This window comes from Zophobas morio, unplaced genomic scaffold (genome assembly GCF_036711695.1).
Source record: "Zophobas morio isolate AGI-343-1 ecotype UQ-CSIRO unplaced genomic scaffold, CSIRO_AGI_Zmor_V1 ptg000023l, whole genome shotgun sequence".
Classification (NCBI taxonomy): domain Eukaryota; kingdom Metazoa; phylum Arthropoda; class Insecta; order Coleoptera; family Tenebrionidae; genus Zophobas; species Zophobas morio.
The window spans coordinates 1,315,495-1,335,506 of record NW_026972128.1 but is presented as its reverse complement, the minus strand read 5'-3'; the positions used below and the strand labels follow the sequence as shown (position 1 = coordinate 1,335,506).

General features: G+C 34.2%; 4 protein-coding genes across 8 annotated transcripts in view; 2 read left to right on the top strand and 2 right to left on the bottom strand.

The window, feature by feature from the left end:
• LOC135134450 (serine/threonine-protein phosphatase 2A 56 kDa regulatory subunit epsilon isoform) overlaps positions 1-16,907 on the bottom strand; it is a 94,311-nt gene extending 77,404 nt beyond the window's left edge. For 3 of the 4 annotated variants that reach the window (XM_064063128.1, XM_064063130.1, XM_064063131.1), the window contains exon 1: positions 16,264-16,907. In XM_064063128.1, the coding sequence (XP_063919198.1) occupies positions 16,264-16,402 (139 nt within the window). In that variant the 5' untranslated portion in view covers positions 16,403-16,907. The remainder of the gene's footprint in view (positions 1-16,263) is intronic. The other variant, XM_064063129.1, reaches the window with a different exon arrangement.
• Positions 780-20,012, top strand: part of LOC135134455 (dynein axonemal assembly factor 10) — a 36,276-nt gene continuing 17,043 nt past the window's right edge. For both annotated transcript variants that reach the window (XM_064063139.1, XM_064063138.1), the window contains exon 1: positions 780-979. The gene's annotated coding sequence lies outside the window, so the exon portion shown is untranslated. The remainder of the gene's footprint in view (positions 980-20,012) is intronic.
• LOC135134459 (JNK1/MAPK8-associated membrane protein) lies at positions 17,102-18,643 on the top strand. Its single transcript, XM_064063145.1, has 4 exons — positions 17,102-17,645; positions 17,696-17,908; positions 17,958-18,127; positions 18,176-18,643. The coding sequence occupies exons 1-4, from the start codon at positions 17,395-17,397 to the stop codon at positions 18,460-18,462; spliced, it is 921 nt and encodes a 306-aa protein (XP_063919215.1). The 5' UTR covers positions 17,102-17,394; the 3' UTR covers positions 18,463-18,643.
• LOC135134456 (molybdopterin synthase catalytic subunit) lies at positions 18,635-20,010 on the bottom strand. The gene is made up of 5 exons (XM_064063140.1): positions 19,766-20,010; positions 19,540-19,715; positions 19,092-19,358; positions 18,827-19,044; positions 18,635-18,768 (listed from the first exon to the last, which is right to left on the bottom strand). The coding sequence occupies exons 1-5, from the start codon at positions 20,008-20,010 to the stop codon at positions 18,655-18,657; spliced, it is 1,020 nt and encodes a 339-aa protein (XP_063919210.1). The 3' UTR covers positions 18,635-18,654.

Here is a 20,012-nt window from a genome sequence, read left to right as displayed (position 1 = left end):
TTAAATCGTTCAAATCGCATCTTAAGCGCGTTGTAGGCGAGCAACTCCTAACCTTCGAAGAATTTAGTACCGTATTGGCGCAAATTGAAGCCGTGTTGAATTCGCGACCCCTGTGTCCCGTCTCCGCAGATAACCCCGAAGATTTGTCGGTTCTAACACCCGGGCATTTTTTAACCTCAGGACCGTTAGTGGCCGTTCCCGATGAACCGTTGGAGGCAATGCGGTTAAATCGGTTAAGTAGATGGCAGCTCGTGCAACGGTTGCACCAGGATTTTTGGCATAGGTGGCAACAGGGTTATCTCCATACATTGCAGCAACGAAATAAATGGAACACGTCGAATAACCTACCGTCGGTAGATACGCTGGTCGTAATCAAGGGTGATTCGGTGGCCCCGTTGCAGTGGCAACTTGGCCGAATTGTCGCGTTGCACCCGGGAAAAGACGGCATAGTGCGAGTTGCACAAGTACGTACCACTAGCGGCCTGATCACACGTCCTCTAGTGAAGCTGTGCCCGCTTCCTCGTCAATAGTTTGCATTCATATTGTATTTAGTTTTAGTCATTAGTTTTAGATTGTCAATTAACCTTATATTGTGCTGGAACCTACGTAAAAAAAAAAAAAAAAAAATTTGTTTAATTTTCTTTTGGTGGGCGGAATGTTCCGGTTCGAAGTTTGTTTAAAATTTTGTTTTGATTTTGTTTGTTATCCCGCGGATTGCTGACAAGTGTATTTTGGTCACTTTCCACTAGAGGCGCCATAGTACCGAGCAAAAAGGCCCGGTACTTGGGGTTGGCGCTGTTATCGAAGAGAGTTATCGAGAAACCCTCAGAGAGGTAACATCGCTAAGGTGGGCGTTAAGTGAACGCAGTTGCCATCTTGTGTGACGTAAATCGCGAATTGTTGTCGCGAAACTTAGACACGTGGTTCCTTTGTGCATGCGGTCTACAAACCCTCAACCCAGGAGGCTGAACAAAACAAGGTAGGTGACCTTTTGATGCGTTTGTCAGCTTCGATCCAAATTTTAATATTATTTTTTTGGAATTGTAAAATCGCCGCGAAAAAAAGGTGTTTTCAAAGCCTTTACGTCCAACACTGATCTTTTTACAAACTATGTAGGTGATTTTATGGTTATCTTTTGTTGATAATGAGTAGGGTATAGTCGCCTCATCTCTTTAAGAAACTTTGACTAAAGTTATAAATCATAACGACAAAGAAACCCGCCGCATTTAAGTATAGTAGTCCAAGAGCTATAAGGTTATATGGCCATCATAAAATTATCCCATTGTGTGGAAGTTAAGTTGTTTATAGTAGAAAAAGTTTTAGGGTCGTAAATAACGTGTCCACTGCAGCTGCACCGGCTGTTGTTGTTTCGTTCAGGGGCGACTTTCACTAAATATCTAAATCTAAGCAAGAACATTTTAGAAGACGATTTATTGCCAACCGGCAAGCTTAGTGCGAACCACACAAAGGGAGTATTTATTTGCGATCAACTAGTTTTATGATAGTCATATAACCTTATAACTCTTGGACTACTTTACCTACTTTACCACAGTAAGTAGGCTAAATACCTTCTTCTGATGATGTTAATGCACCCCATCCTTTTATACCTGCTTTATTTGTATAGTAATATCTTTGATCATTCATGGACACTATTATTACTATAAAATTTAATTTAATTAAAGATGCTCTGCAGTGGAGTCGTACTCATACTGGCATTTGAAGAATAGTATATATAAATATTACTGTACAAATAAAGCAGGTAGAAAAGGATGGGGTGCATTAACGTCATCAGAGGGAGGTATTTAGCCTAAGCTACTTACTGTGGTGAAGTACTTAAATTCGACGGGTTTCTTTGTCGTTATGATTTATAATTTTAGTCAAAGTTTCTTAAAGTGGTGAGGCGACTATACATGGTCAAGGATCTTTTCTTTAACCAAATTTTGAAAAAATGATTATATCATTCCTAAATTTCACAACTTCTAATTAAGTAATTTCAATCACAACTTATTCTTAGCTGTGTTTTTAAGAACCATCCCGAGTACACCAGCTTTCTACTAAAAAACACCATAAATAAATTGGATCGTCCATTTGGGAGCTATGGTGTCACAGTCAAATCCACAGACAGATAAAGGCTGCAAAGTTACAAGTGGCGTAAGTGATTACCATCAAACATGGCTAGGAACCACCCCGATCGAACAAGCTTTCAAACAAAAAAAGTCGCATTGAAATCGGTTCATCCGTTTGGGAGCTATGGTGCCACAGACACAGAGAAAGATAAAAAGGGGTCAAAATTGTAACACCCCTTTTTTTAAGTCGGGGGTTAATAAATAAACAAGAGTATGTTTCTGTGATTTTTTTTTTCGCAAACTAGTTTTGAAACGCGAATACATTTTTTCATAATTCACGTCAGTTTTGAGACATGTCCCTTGATGAATTTACATAAAAGCGTTTTTATAAGAGAAAATTTAGGTACCAAAAAATGCTTCGACATTGCCTTGCTTTTTCAATTTTGGTAGGTTAATACGAGGACCCAAAGTTAAAAATAACTACGAAAATTTACCAAAAAAGTTAATTTACTGGAAAAATACATACATAAAACTGTATTGTAAAATTGTAATATTAAGATCATACAAATACCTACTTATTTTTTTCTTATTTAAAAACAAAAATGGGCTGAATCCAAAAAAAATAATTTGGTGACCATTTAAAAAATTTAGAGGATCGTAATTCAAATCAGTCAAATTAAGGATTTTGCATAGCTAAAAATTTCAGCAGAAAATCTTAAGTGATGCCTTAGGCCGGGGACATATCTGACGGAACTTCAGCTGCGTAATTTCGCTCCATGGTGTCAAATGAAAATACATTGAAAGCGCCAGACCTGTGCGGACAAAACGCAGTACGCGCGCGTCATTCCGCTTGTCGGCGCTTGGGCACGCTGAAGCGTAATTTCGACAATAATGTAACCCATGGTTTGTATAGGAACACGCCATATTAGCGACGAAAGTCCGCAGCGTAATTTTGTGTTTGTTTGAATTTTTCTAATATTTTGATTTAGAATGATTGACACAGAACGATTTTTCCAAGAGTTCATCAAAAGATGTAATCGATAATCAATAATATTTAAAAAAAAAAATCTCTGGATGGCGTCTTCTTTTTTCATATTAGCAATTGAACTGGTCAATGCTTAGACGTTTTAAATGCAATGGATATACTCCATATTTTCTTCTTTTTTTGTCATTTTCTAGAGCTTCATAGATACATACTAACTCTAGCGAATCCATTTTCAAACAAAACTACACGTTTTTTCCCCAACACCGCAGAAGTGATGCTAACACCTCGCGTAATTTAAATTTGATTTGTGGAGGGGTAGTTGAAGCTGAAATTCCGCGCGCTGAATTACGCAGCTGAAGTTCCGCCAGATATGTCCCCGGCCTTAAACCGCAATTATCTCTGAAGTAAGATTAATTCCAACATGGTTCCTTTGTGTATCTTAATCTTTAAAACAATAGGTAAATACAAATACGACATATCAAATATAAATATTACCGTACCGTAGTAAAAAATATAACAAGGCAACCAATAAACTTTCAAATAACTTTAGGTCTAGGCATAGAAAAAATTTCTTTGTTCATCAATAAAAGTAACATAAAAAAAAATTGGTCTAAAGAGTTTAGACAGTACTTCCCTCGCTGTCGGAAACTTGACGACTGCATGCCTATTGTGTTTTTTTTCTCATTACATTTTTGTAGTGGGAATTTAAAAAAAAATTGCGATGACGTCATCAACATTTTTGCAAGGACACGTATATCAGTTGGGATAGATGTAGTGCAATACTAAGAATAAAATTATTATATTCTCAAATTTTCGGGAAAATGAATTGGGTCGTTTGAATATTGATTTGTAATAATCAATAAAATAACGAAACAATTTACTCACGTATACCTACGTATCAGAGGCAACTAAAAATCGTGTATGTATAAACATTGTTAATTTAAGATGACAGGCGTAACAGCATACGTGAGAGCCAAACACAGAAACTGTAAACAAAACGACCGTCGGTTTTATTGCTTCGACTTCCGCTTATTATATAAAACATTGGGTTTTATTTTAATTCTTGACGGTGAAATTCACAATTGGTTGATTATAAACATGTCTATTTCGCATTCGCGGAACCAAGTGACCGCATAAAACAAATGCAGATCTGTAACGTTAAAGTCGATGTAAATAAGCGTGCTACCCTTATGTTTCAACCGAGTTTTTCCTTTAACAAATTTTGTGTCTACCAAATTGGGTTGGTTGGGGTGTAATACTAATAATAAGTGTTGCCTTTAATTTAATCAATAAAATAAATTGACTTCATTAATTTTTTTGAACCACCTCTTAAGAAAATCTAAAAAATATGAATGGAATGATAAATCACAAGTACAAACTCATCATATTTTTTGCATTTTAGATAGGATTTATTCAGCAAAATTTAAGGGTGACGTCATCAATTTTTTTAGGAGGGATGAACAAATACATTTTGAACAAAAGTTTACCATGCTTATAATAACTTTAAAATATTCCCAAGATTTCAAAGCATTCGGTTTTGTAATTCCTGATTAAATCGATAAAATAAATTCACGCCTTCATTAATTTTTTTGAGTCACCCTGCATATGCAAATCCAAAAATATGAATGGAATGATAAATCACAAGTACAGACTCATCATATTTTGTACATTTTAGATGCGATTTATTCGGAAAACTTTTGAGCTGACGTCATCAGTTTTTTGTAGAAGATAACCAAATATATTTTGACTAAAAATTTATTATGCTCTTTATAACCTTAAAACATCTGCAAGATTTCAAAGCATTCGGTTTTGTAGTTCCTGATTAAATCAATAAAATAAATTTACGCATTCATTAATTTTTTTGAGTCACTCTGTATATGCAAATCCAAAAAATATGAATGGAGTGATAAATGACAAGTACAGGCTCATCATATTTTGTACATTTTAGATATGATTTATTCGGCAAACTTTCGAGCTGACCTCATCAAGTTTTTGGAGGGGATAAGCAAATATATTTTGACTAAACATTTATTATGCTCTTTATGACCTTAAAACATCTGCAAGATTTCAGAGCATTCGGTTTTGTAGTTCCTGATTAAATCAATAAAATATATTTACGCATTCATTAATTTTTTTGAGTCACCCTGTATATGCAAATCCAAAAAATATTAATGGAGTGATAGTTCACAAGTACAGACTCATCATATTTTGTACATTTTAGATATGATTTATTCCACAAACTTTTGAGCTGACGTCATCAAGTTTTTGGAGGGGATAAGCAAATATTTTTTGACTAAAGATTTATGATGCTCTTTATAGCCTTAAAACATCTGCAACATTTCAAAGCATTCTGGTTAGCAGATTAAAAATTAAATTTCAAAATGTTGTTTTATAATTTTGATTTTTTTTCCAAAAATCTGGACGTTTCGGGTGAAAAGTCGATTCAGAGTTGTAAACTACATGTGTAGGACTATGTTATTTTATACAATTGAAAACCCATTTACTATGTACAATTTTGAAGTGACGTCATCGCTTTAGTGGTGGGGATGATTCGACAAATTTTGGTTAGCGTTTTACCATCTACATGATATTCTTAATATAAGTACAAAATTTCACAACAATCGGTCGAGTACTTTCGGAGATTATCTGTCTAATAAAAATCCGTGACAACAGACGGACAGACGGACAGACGGACAGACGGACAGACGGACGGACAGACGGACAGACGGACAGACGGACAGACGGACAGACGGACAGACAGACGGAAATGGGAGACCTATTTCTTCGTCTTCTAGGGGTCATGAAAGATCGAGAAAACGTAAAAGTAGAGAGTCGGCCGACGGACTCGATTACAATACTTCCTTTGCTTACGCTCGGGAAGTAAAAAACGAAAAAAGTTGCTTAGCATTTCAGATAAACTGTTCCACGTCCTAAAACAATCAAAACACGCAACTTTGATAACATCGTTTGTACTCGTTTGTTCCAGCCGAATTGACAGATGAGTGTTTTAGTATGGCGGGTAAACATTGTTTTGAGATCTAACTCACATCAAACAAATTTTATCCGATTATAAACACTACACTTTGGCACTTCAGTAATAAAATTAAACTATGATAAATTCATCATCAAACTGCGATAAAGTATTCATCCGAGCCGATGCGATAGTGACAGCATGATGTGCGGCTGACATATTTTATTTAATAACAATGAAACGTCAATGCAAGTTTATTGACTTCTGCTATATTAGTGGGGCCTATTAATCTAACAAAACAAATGAAAATGAACGCATCTGTTCGAACTCGTCGATGAAATAACCTATCCTACTTGCGAATGAGCCATGTCACGTAATTAAAAATGCCGATGATCTAGAACTGTCATTTGAAAATAATTAGGAATTAAAAAAAAACAATAACCTACTTACGATTAAACGGGAACTGAAAATTTGCAATATTCACCATCAATTCACCTTAATTACACATAAAGTAGCGATTATTTGCTAACCTTGACTCAAATGCTTTTAATTGCATTAAGCGATCGACTGTTTTGTTTTTGTTTGATAACTCAAAATGGAAACCCAATGACAGAATTCCCTTTTTCGATAAATCCATTTTCGCGTTTACCCTGATTATGACCCAGATAGTAGATAGTATACCAAAACCAAAGCATCCGGTTAATCCTCTCCTAATTTGTTTAAATTAGGGCAGCATAGGTGAGTCCCTTTTTTAAATGCTCCGGCTATATTACGTCGCAATTTATGCCCTTTGGTAAATTTTGTTTTTGAAATTATGAGAAAATAAATTTTTCAAACAAAGCAAACAAAAACAATGCAGCAGCTACAAATCACCGCAGATGGAAATTCAGGAATTAAATGAATTATTCACCGAGTACCCACGACATAAGTGCAAATGAACGAATAAAAAATTCTGACATAACACGGGACACCAAAATTAAAACAATACTCCAGTCGATAATACAATAACAAACCTCTGTTGTTCAAATGGTAATGTATTGCAAGTTGGAAACGCGTACAATAAAAGCAGTGAAAAGTTATATTGTTAATTAATCACAATGTTTATGTACGTTTGCTAGATTGAGCTAAACCACATAAATTGATTCGCACTACCCCTGTATATATTAAAATTAAAATATTGGAAAATGTAATTTACATACTTATCAAACTTTAGAGGTGATGTGATTATAATTTTGATGGGGATGGATACAAAAATTTTGATTAACGATCTATCAGGTTGATAATAACCGCAAAGCATGTGTTAAATTTCAAAACAATTGGTTTGGTAGTTTCTAAGATAAATTGTAAAATGTTAAGGTACGACTTTGACTTTTTTCAAAAAACCATGAGTCAAAATATGGGTTTTCTAACCGAACATTATTTTGCTGTTAAATGTCATTTTCAATAACCGCCGTGATTCCTTCTATACTGTAACAAAGCCGTAAACAATTGAATTTTCACAGCCTGCTCCAAATATATTTTAATTGCACCATTTATTTAATCTCAGTGCATATTTTTTAATAGACATTCATTAAACTTTCAAGATGACGTCATCTATTTTGCTGAAGGAACGAATTCTTGTTATCAATAAATGAATGTTATTGTCTTCCAATATTTCAAAAAAGATCGTTACCCCGGGTTGGTTAGACAAATTGCAAAATTTAATTTCACAAATTTTATTAAATAAAAACGGAAACCTACATATTCGCATTGTACAAGTATCGAAACGTCAAAAAGTCATAAAATAAACACATTTGTCAAAATTATCCTATAACAATATTTTCGTAACTCCCGCTCTGTGAACTTCAGATTTTTTTTCAAGGTCCTACTATTGTAAAAAATTGATACAAAAGAATTCGATCTGCTCTCCCGAGTAATATGATACACGACACCTTACAACCACAAAAAATGTGTAACTACTTCTAGTCAACAAACACCTTTTAGTTTTAAATGAGATTCTACTCGTATCTATCATCTTTAAAATTCCACGAAAAATGTTTCTTACTGTCATTCTATAACACATAAAACCATTAATATGACAAATAAATTGAGTTAACATTTTTTAAACCACACCCAACGATGAAGATTTCTACTGAATTTTTACTTGTTCAAGACTACACGAGTTAAAATAACATCATCGAACAAGAAGAATGAATTTGCCACTCCCTGACTCTCAATGTCGTTCACCGACATCTATTACCTTATTTGCAAATAACAGAAGAATCAAAGATAAAACGTCTGACCTACATTACACTGCAATTATTTAATACCACATTCCCATTTCACGCTTTTTGATAATAACTAGAATTCGATCATTTTCAATCGAATCAAAATGGACTGACCTTATCAGAGGCCTTCAACGAAAAGATTTATTACTTCGATATAGAATTAAATAATAAACTATTATATCCTCTATGTGCATCTACAACATCCGGTTGAAACTTATCTTTTAAACAAACGAATAGAATCTCTCCCTACGTGCAAAGTTTTAGCGCATACGCAGACATTACGTCGTAATAATACTTTGAAGAGAGCGGTTGCAACATGAATGAGATTCTCAATGGCATTTCTTCACCGACAAAGCAACTTTTTAACGTTTACTATTGTAGGTAGCAAGCTGTAATCGGAACCTCTGTGATAAGGCATCCCACCGATGTATCTCTGGTGTGCTAGTGCGCTTGTTTCATAATTTACGAGCACAGAACGATATTCTTTACGCTTTTCTAAGAGGATGTACGATAAAAAAAATGTCATTACTGTTTAATGCGACAGCGATGTCAGAAACCGTCGGTTTTGAAGCCCCAGGTTATCGTACAAAATTAATCGTCGGAATTGACAATTGCATACATCGAAAACCTTGGTTTTTCTTTGACTGGCAATATCTTTGTGGCCATTTCGAACGCCTGCATTATTATGTGTGAACAGTACTTCGGAGTTACTGTTCCGTCTACTTTGGAAATCTGCTAAAATAGGTATCAACAGCTAATTAACCGCTGAAACCATAATTAATCAAACGAACTAATTTTCTCACATTTCCATCAATACGGCAATTTTACAATCCACCCAGTTAAAGCCGACGGATTTTAAATATTTTCTGTTAATACACATAGAGTTAATTATATCACCTCGTATGTGAACGCCTCATTAATAATAAATTGCTCTTTTATAAATTTTACATTCCATAATGAAACGTTGAAAGGTTTGTAAGCGTATGCCGTTAGCTATACTAAATTGGATAATAGTGTGCTTGTTTTCATTTTGAGGATTTATTGAGTCCACATAATTTATAAATAACTAGTGTTTAAATATCTGGCAAATTAGCTGCAACTTTATATCAAAACTTCAAATTTGTCACCTGTTTCACAATAGACTTGCAATTGTAAATATAAAAGACAGAAAATAGCAACAAATTGTCGACGTGTTTCAACAGCTACGCTGTCACGTTGTCAGATCAAGGTATTTATTTTTAATTTGCGGTGTCATGACAACAAAGTGTTTGTGTTAACGTCAGTACACCGACTACTGGTTCTGAACTTCTAGTCGATTTGTAATTAAACAAATCCATCATTAAAACGAACGTTAAATAAACCGCCAATTTGGAAGAACAAAGTCGGTACAAATGATTTATAGATGTCTTAGATAAACCAGAGTATCAAGCTACAATTTGCAAATATTTGTAAAAAAAAAAACCTAAAACGAGCTCACATCATAATTTAAAGCAGTGTGTTCTTTTAATAATTAATTCTTCCGAGAAATCAGGTTTGTCTGATAGAAGTTTTTTCTCAACTTACTACGTATCATGGAAAGGGTCGCGGTAGTAATTATTAATGAGAACGAAGGGTCGCAAATAAAAAGCGTCTGAGAAGTAATAGATTAAACCATAAAACATTCTACTGTAACTTATGTGCAAAATTTCGTTCCCCACGGGCGAAAAAAACGCCGTTTTCTATTGAATATCTTCAGTAAAGTTTATGCAAGAAAAATTACACAGTGCAATTTTACGCGAGTGGATTACGGGAACAGTAGCTACTTTTTAAATATTTTTAAACTTTTCAAAAATATAACTAAATACACTATGCATCGATTTTCCAGTTCAATGGGTTACATAATCTGCACCACTTTTAACGTCACAAACTTGTCACGTAAATGCAGCATAAGAATTGAACCATACTAATAAATGTAAAAAATGTGAACTAAAATTTACCAATATGATTTAATGAAAAAAAAAAAAGTAGTTGAATGATAAGATGTGACGGCCTGTCCTTCTGTAAACACATTTGTGAGATTGTTTAACAATTCATATCAATGTAATGATTAACAGTGCTAAAAAAAATACGAATTATTTTTAGAAAATGTCATACAGCATTGTATTTACAAATAAAAATTGTAGTTAGTATCGGTAATATTTTCTAGGTTATTATATAATTATTTACTCCCCATATATATCTATAGATATACATAGATCTAGATATCCCCATTAATAAGAGTAAATTTGGTTTTAAAACAATACCTGTATTGTTAGGTATATAACCATATTTTTAGAATTAAGGAGTATCGACATTTGATATTTTCTGTGTAAATTTTTCTGTTTTTATTATAAATGTTTGGAAATTTTATTTTCTGTGTTTCTAAGTTGTCTGTAGACTACTGATTAAGAATGCGTATAAACAACAATCAATCATAATAACTGGTGCATGAAGATTATGAAACAAAACCTTAACATCTAAATTTTGGACGTAGACGCGTTCACTGACTGACCTCACAAGTCAAACGCTACGAATCAATGAAAAGGTGTAATTTTTTTAGAAATTTTGTGCAGTAAGCTGTATCACAATGAATCACAGTAATCAGTGTACGTGGATTATAAGATAACGTAATAAGAATAAAGAATTAGAAATCATAAGTAAAAACTCATCATATTTTGCATATTCTAGGTAGAACCAATTTATTTGGAAACTTTTGAGGAACCAATTTTTTGGGAGGAGTAAACAGATATATTTTGATTTACTATTTACCATTCTTACAATAACTTTAAAACGTCTGCAAGATTTCAAAATATTCAGTTTTGCAATTCTTGATTTTTTTTATAAAATAAATTTACTGATTCATTAATTTTTTTGAGTCGCCCTGCATAAGCAAATCTAAAAAATAATAATGCAATGATAAATTACAAGTACAGGCTGATTATAATTTGCACATTTTAGACAGGACAAAATTTTGAGATGACGTCGTCAATTTTTGGGGGTTCACGGGGGTTCATAAACATATACATTTTGATCAAAAATTTACCATGCTTATGATAACTTTAAAACAACTCCAAGATTTCAAAGCATTCAGTTTTCTAGTTCCTGATTAAAACAATAAAATAAATTCACGCATTCATTAATTTTTTGGGTCACCCTGTATAAGCAAATCCAGAAAATATGAATGGAATGATAAATTATAAGGACAGACTCATCATATTTTATACAATTTAGATAGGATTTATTCAGCAAAATTTTGAGCTGACGTCATCAATTTTTTAGAGGGGATAAGTAAATATATTTTGATTAAACATTTATCATGTTTATCATAACTTTAAAACATCTGCAAAATGTTGTATAATTTTGATTTTTTTCTAAAAATCTGGACGTTTCGGGTAAGAACCCAATAGGGAATCATAAACTACCTGTGTAGGATTATGTTATTGCATACAACCCATTTACTATGTACAATTTTTAAGTGACGTTATCACATTATTGGTGGGGATCATTAGACAAACTTTGGTTAGCGTTTTACCATCTACATGACATTCCTAATGTAAATATCAAATTTGACAACTATCGGCCCAGTACTTTCGGAGATTATCTGTTTAATAAAAATCCGTTACAGCAGAACCAGTCAATTATCATAATCGTTGCAAAAAGGTTATAGAACCATAACGTTAACAATAAAAACTGAAAACATAGTTCTGGTTCTGAAATAGTGATCACTGACATAGCTCCATTTATAACCTATCGTAGATCCCCATGAATCTCTTAGCAATATGATGGTAATAATTTACAACCCCATTCCCAAAACCTGTAATTTCCACAGGCAAAGCACCAATCATAAATCTGCAAATGTGTAATTTTCTCATTACCCTCTGCTGCTATCCTCGTGCAAAAATGGCGCAATTAATTAGAATAACTTGGTATGTGTGTCAATGGAAAGGCTTATATACGAGGAATACTCTGAAATTATTAAGGCTGTTGCTACGCTAAAGTGGACAAGAGATATCACTCAACACAAATCAATAGTAAAGCGATGCGTTATAGTAAGTATGTAAAAAAATACTCCTTTTTATTTGATAATCCAATAAAAATAATACTGTACAAACACTGTCTGATCCCCACTCTTTCAAAATTATTATTAAACACATTTAAGAAATATGTAAAATAAAACAGTAGTCAGTTTTTTCGTAATCACTGCAAGCCATCACTTTACTATTGTTTTAAATGCAGGATCCACCCGTGCGATTTCCTGCCCAGTTCAGCGTAGCAACAACCTTAAGTCAGAGGTGTCCTATGCTGTAGCAAAGTTTCATTTGTAGGGTTATTTAGTTCTGGCAATTTGCCAAAATCGTTGTTTCCTTTCTTCTTTAGAGCGTTAATTTCTGTCTACAAGAAAGTATCCTAAATTCGCTTCTGGTTTTGGGGTAATGATAAAAGTCACATTTAATGCTTTTATTGACTAAAAGTGTGAACTGTTTACACTACTGGCGTTTATCTACAAATTCGTCACGTCGTTAAATGGTAATGTAATAGGGTATGGACACTTCCTACTGGTGTCTGAAATGTAGTAGGTATCCTATACATAGTCATATATGAATAATTGCAATAGGATCGCATTGCGTTTAGCCGCTGTTAAATTCTTATGCCAATCAAAACATATGAAATGAACAACCCACTGAATACATACTCCTATTCTAAAAATTTATATCGCCAACTTTCCTTTACGAACGAAAAATTAAAAGAAAACAGACACACTGCAGTTCACTAGCACAGCCAAACAGCTCCCTAGAGAAATAAAATTTTCCACACATATTTAACACCACTTGTGCAATAAATCTTAGACTGTGGTATACACGGTCGACCTTGCCTCCACCAGATCCCCGTGTTGTAAATCCGATTATTTATTAGCTTTAGGGAGTTTCTACTTAAAAAACAAGTTGGATGCATTTCCAGCGAAACTGAGAGTGTAAATGTAAATATTTAATTGCTGTGTGCACCGAATTGTGATTTAATCATTGATAAACAAAGATAGAGATAAACATAAAATATAATAAACATACATAAAAACATTCTTTTAGCGTAAAAATACCAAAAGATTTTTTATTACTACTCTAAAAGATAAACTGGGGGTTTTTAATTAATTATACACAATCCTGACTTACAAGTTTTGTGTTACTTCGACTAATAAAATAAAAATATGTGTGCATAAAAAATTATGTTAAACAAAAAATGTAATAACTTGCATTTTAAAAAAATCACACAAGCTATTACTACGCCTCATTTATATAAAAAATCCTTAGAATTTCTCAACTGTTACAATCGTGATTTATTATGGTACTGATGTATAAATTTTATTGATTTTTTTTATAAATGATAATTTAAACTCCATTTTGCATTTTGCATATGACAAATATTTTATACTTTGGCGCATTTTTTATTAATGTGAAATTCACAATTTTTTAATATTATTATATACATTACCAGTGTTTACATCAACTATTCAAGTCAACCAGTAATACAGTTTGAGTTACCTGCAACAGTGGATTTTGCTACATAGATACATACTTGCACATTTGGATATAAAAGTGTTACAACAGATACCATAACATTCCCAAAACGAATAACATCCCCATTACATTACCACTGTCATCCTGTTGATGACGCATTGTTAACTAACAAAATCGTAGAATTTGGTCCTCTCAAAATCCTCATAAATTTATTAAAACACCGTTACCCCCTCAAGAAATTAAGAAATTGAAATACGATTAGCTTATATACATATAGGCGTGTAATTGTACCCATTTTTTTTATTATTATTATTATTATTACTGAGAGAAGGTATACAGAAAAAATAATACAAACGTTCCTTAATCAATTCAACGATGAAGCACTACAGTTTGGTTATTTCTACAAAGATGGAACTACAGCACATACTGCAGGTGCCACTTTGTCATTTTTAGGAGAATTTTATACCAGTCGAATAATTTCTCAAAAATACCCCGCATATCCTCCACCCTCTTCGGATGCACACCATTATATTTTTCAGTGTTAGTGTTTACTTTTTTTAAAAGCCGAAGTGTTTCTGCAGCAGTTTGTTGTGGGAATATTAATCAAGAAATGACAACCATACTTTTGAAAATAAACGAAGGCGAATGAGATTGTGTTCACAATAAAATGTAAATAAAATTTTTAATATCGAAAAATTTTAATCCAATTTATTCTAATTATGTGACTAATTATACAGCTGAATGATTGAGGTTGTCTTGTATGTCAATTATAAACCGCTCATGACATAGTTGAATAGAGAGACACATTTACAATCATTTATACACATTGTATTACATTATCAAAATTGGCAAGTGTCCTTGCAAAAAAGTTCGTCATTACAAAATTTTATAAAAACATATATGATATATACGCACAGCATGCTTCTTACCTGTAACTTAAAGCCACACATATCTTTATTTTAACTTACAGGAGTTATTACAAAAAAATTAAATTCACAAAATCAAATTTTATAATTTATCTAAAACACTGGATTTATTTCAATGTTTATACTTCAGGAGCGAGGGAAGTTCTGTCTAAATAACCTTAAAATCATTAACGTAATGCGTAACAATTAGTAAAATAAAAATATGCATGGAAAAAGCATATTAAAAACTATATTAAATATATGAAGACTTGCATTTTATAGAATTATAGGAACTATGAGTGCGACAGATTTATATCAAAAAACTTAAAGGTCCTCGAAAGTTATAATTGGGATTTATGATTCTGATAATGTGTAAATTTTATTGATTTATTATTTTTCATAATAAATGAGATTTAAAAGTTTTCAGTTGAAAATTTTGCAACAACATTAAAATTTTTTGTGATTTACAACATTTTGTATCATTATTACATTAAATTATTAGTGTTTAAATCAATTTGTGCAAATATACTCATAGCATCACTAAAATTGGTAAACACAAAATATAAACCAACAATTCAATTCAGCCAATTATACATACTGTATTTGTACGTTTGGATGCAAAAGTGCCACAACCTGAAATTATTATTCCCGTCAGAAAAATAAATGGCGATCAGTCGATAAATAAAGTAATTTTACTATATTTTGTATTTGACGCACATTACAAACTATAAGGAGGTATATATTTATGTCCTATTGGCATCTGTGGATCTTTACAAATAATTTTACAACTTCCTATGACACTGGATTAATTAATGTAACTCACTAGAATTTTACAGATGCATTCCGTATTATTACAAAAAATGTACTCATATCATATTCCTCGTTTTTAATTTCGATAATGTTAACTTTAGAAAGAGGAAAACGAATTGACCAATTTGGCTCATTACCAGATCTATACCAGATTTTGCCTGCATATAGAACAGCGCTAGTCTTACGTCAAGGAATGTGGCACTTTTGCAACTTACCATTAAACTGTATATGGCCACAATGACAGTTCCCATCTTTTCTGAATACCCCTCGTATTCGTCCTTAAATCACTAAAAACCGCAGGTTACCGATTTAGAAATCAATGACAATTATTAGTAAACAAGGATATGGTAAGGCAACACAGTGAAAATGAAAAAGGAAATGGAGATAAGCATTAATCCCGCAACGTCATAACAAACTCCTCGTTATGTCAACACGAAATCTGTAATCAGGCGAACCGTGGAAATGGCAATTTTCCCGGCGATCCTCTGGCGGCATCCTCGTGGAATCGGGGCGCAATTATGATAATTTCGCATGTGTGTTCGGCGAAAGAATGCCGAATAATTGCGGCACTCTCTGCCGGAGGATCGCTTATCGATCAGCCGTCGTCGGAGTCGATCACGAGCCGCTCGGTCGGATTTCGCCCCAAAATCGGAGCACGATCGACCTTGCCTCCGCAGCCCGACCTTGGGCCGCGCCTCGGCGGAGTTGCACTAGGTCGGGGGACTCACCTTTGAGGAGCGGCAGCGGCTGCAGCTCGACGTCCTGCGAGTTCCGGTACCTGGAGCTACCCTGCGACTTCTTCGTCTTCTTCTTGAGGGAGCGCTTGGCGAAGGGATCGATCCGATCGACAAACGCCGTCGTCGACATGGTGGCGGCCAAGTCTCGCTTCGGGCACTATTACACGAACATCTCACCACCTGGACACGTCAAACCTCGGCACCAGCACCCTTCAAACGCATCATATGCACCGGTTTCGGTCGAGACTATCGATGACAAGGTGTGAGTGCACGCCCAATGGAGACGATTTTCCGATTCGGGCCTTTTCACGCGAGCTTTCCACGGGACGACGATCGGAAACGCGCTTCGATCGGAGAAAACACTAGACGGAAAACTGAGACGAGGACTTTTCTACACTGACGAGATCGGGAAACTGCCAAGCGAGTCCTGTATTTTCACCCGCCATCAGCTGGTTACTTAGACCTAAAATCCCCTGTTTTAACGCATCCATGCACGAAACGCACACACATACATGCCGAGGACACCTCAAATCCGACACTTGATGTACCGCAACACTCTTTTATGCACTATTCAACGAGAAATTCGCGTTTTTTTTACTGTGATTTTTGCGTGCAAACGAGCCGATGCCGTAAGTACCTAGGGCTGAAAATAGATGGGGGGGTACTCGGGCGTCGATGAACGAACTATTCACACCTAAATCATCAAATTCCGCCACCAAAACCCCTCAGTTTCTTCAGAATAACGGACAATGAATTTATAACTATTCAAAGCTATTCCGTAGCTCAAAATTTGCTAAATTTAACTGCTATCAGACAAGAAACTGACTCCAAAGTGCCTGACCACCACCAATCACAACGAAATATTCGCGACCGACGACCAATCACGATTGACTATCATCCCAACGACCTCCATCTTTATGATAAAAAATGTTTTCAATTTAACCGCTTTACTAGCAATTAATAAAATAAATAAATCACCCTTTTACTATAATCGGGTCGTGAAAATTTTGCCCCCAGTTAAACCTCCACGTCTAATTCACAAAACAAATTTACCCCAAATCCTAACCTCAAATTCGCTAGCTGTCAATCTATCTGAACATAACCTCATTTTACATGTAAATAATGTGCGATAATAAGGTAAATCGAGACCTCAGTTGCCCAGGATGGTACTGCGGACGAATGTTTTTACCAGACGGGCAGATCAGCGATTGTGGGTCATGTCCCAGAGGGTTCCGACGCAACGATACAAGTTGCATGTGTGAGCCATGTATGGATACTCCAACCTTCTACGACTGGTTGTATTTGGGTTTCATGGTTTTGTTGGTTCTGGTGCTTCATTGGTTCTTTATTGATATGGTTTCGATGAGAAGAAGGTGCACGGGATCCCTTGATACTAATATTGTAATTAATAAATATCTTTCAGTTTTAAGAAAGACGTTCTTGTTTTGCACTTCACAGCTTTAGTGGAGGTGCTTATTTCTGGAATTATATCTCTTTTGTTTACACATCCGTTCGGCGAGTTTACTATACAAAGTTGCGGAGTAAGAACATTGGCTGATTGGTATACTTTATTGCACAATCCGGCGCCAAATTATGAAGAGAAGATACATTGTACGCAAGAGGCGGTCTATCCATTGTACATCGCTAATAAAAGTTTGAAACACTCATAATTTCTTTCGTTCTAGGTATACTCTAGTGTTTATATTTTATGCACTGACTTTGACTACAATGCTGCTAATAAGGCCATGGGTGTGTCGGAAATATCTTCCAAGACAAAGTAAAATGTCGATATATGCCGCCATGTACTACATACCCATTTTAGTCGTTACTCATGCCTTGATTGGAGGACTTCTTTGTAAGTTTTTGTTTTTCTAGTTAACAAATCTAATGTTAATGTTTTTAGATTATGCCTTTCCAATCTTGGTGGTTATTTTATCAGTTATATCATGTGCGTACCATTTTGCTCTCAAACTGAATCAATCCATTTCCTCCCTCATTATAACCACAGTTGTGGAACCGAGAAATGTAGTCATTTTGGTAGGACACTGGTGTCTACATGCCTATGGTTTAATCTCCATTACTCAGTTAACGGATCCAACGCTCCATTCTTTATTACTTTTACTTGTGCCACTTCCAGCTTTATTTTATATTTTTACGGCGAAATTTACTGATCCTAACATCTTCACTTAAAAAACTTTTGTTTGACTGAAGGCTCTATTTATTTTTATTTAGTTGTGAACTCTTTTATGTTAATAATGCACTGCGTGATATGTTTAAAATATTAAGTTAATTTTTTATTCAAATGTATAAAACTTTAAAACTATTTTATATCATATATACAAAATCGAAATAAAACTATCTAAAAACGTTAGTTACGTAAGATCAAGTCTTTTTATCTTCAGAACTCTTTTTTTCCAAATCTGAAATCAGAGAATCAATCTCCTGCACTGTAAAAATTTTCTTCTTAACAAATTTATTAGCCAAGTGTGTTTTGTCCTAAAATTTAGTCATTGAGTCATTAAAATTAAACTAATTTGTAGATGGTGTTTTTTACCCAAAAATTGATATATTCAGGTGAAATGGATTCCAGATGCAACAGGCGATCCTCCAGTCGTTTTAAACGAGTGTAAACATTTTTTGGGACAGCTGTATTTAAACTTAGTTGCACTTCTAAATTTTGGAGTCTTTCTTCAATACCATTTGGTGGAATATATTTCATTAAGTAATCGGCGTTCATTTGGTCTCGATGATATGTATTTAGTACACGACTAACTAAAAACAAAAAGATAATGTTTCACTATGAACATCAACATTTTTACCTTGCAAGTGTCCCTTTGAGTCCTTTCGTTTTTGCAAAACTGCGTCCACTCTTGCACACGTAAATTCTGAATTTCTCTCAGAAGTACAAAATTCCCTTACATTATTTACATTGATGTCATTTCTTTTCCTTTCCATAAAGTTTTCAATTCTTTTGGTTAGATCCGTGTTTGATGCCTTTATCTGTACCAAGTGAGGTGACACAGTCGGAACTTCCACTTTTTGGTCAAAGTCTAGTTTGAATTTTTTCAACTTTGGTGGATAATAGGCTATAATAAAACAAAAGAACAGTTCATGAGATTTTAATAATAAATCAACAGTGCAACAATAAAAATGCTAAAAAACATGCAATGGACTCAACCAATAACCATAACAATGTATTTGAAAGCCCCCAGTTGATAAAAAAGTAAAATCACAACCCTCAACTTAATATATTACTTGACCACCCACATTCTTTGTTTTCTTTCCATTCAGGTTGACTATCAGAATAAATTTCTTTTTTCCAAATAGGAACTTTTTCTTTGACAGTGTTAATACACCACTCAGTGGCCTGTATGGCGTCGGCTCTATGTGGTGACGATATTGCAATAACTATACTTGCTTCTTTTACAGGAACAACACCCAGTCTGTAAAGCATAATCATAAAACCATACTTATGAACACATAAACTAATTACCTATGATAAATGACAATGTTTTCGACTTGTGTCCACTTGGTACGTATTTCTTCACATATTTTTTCCAGAGACTTCAGCGCCATTGACTCATAAGCTTCATATTCCAATTTGACCACAGTTTTGTTTTCAAAATTGTCCCTAGTAGTGCCTAGAAAGACTGAAACAGCCCCACATTTTGGTGAAGTCGCAAGTTCTGTTAAATCTTCCACACTCAACTTTTCAGATGTGAAGTTTAAATGATTCATTG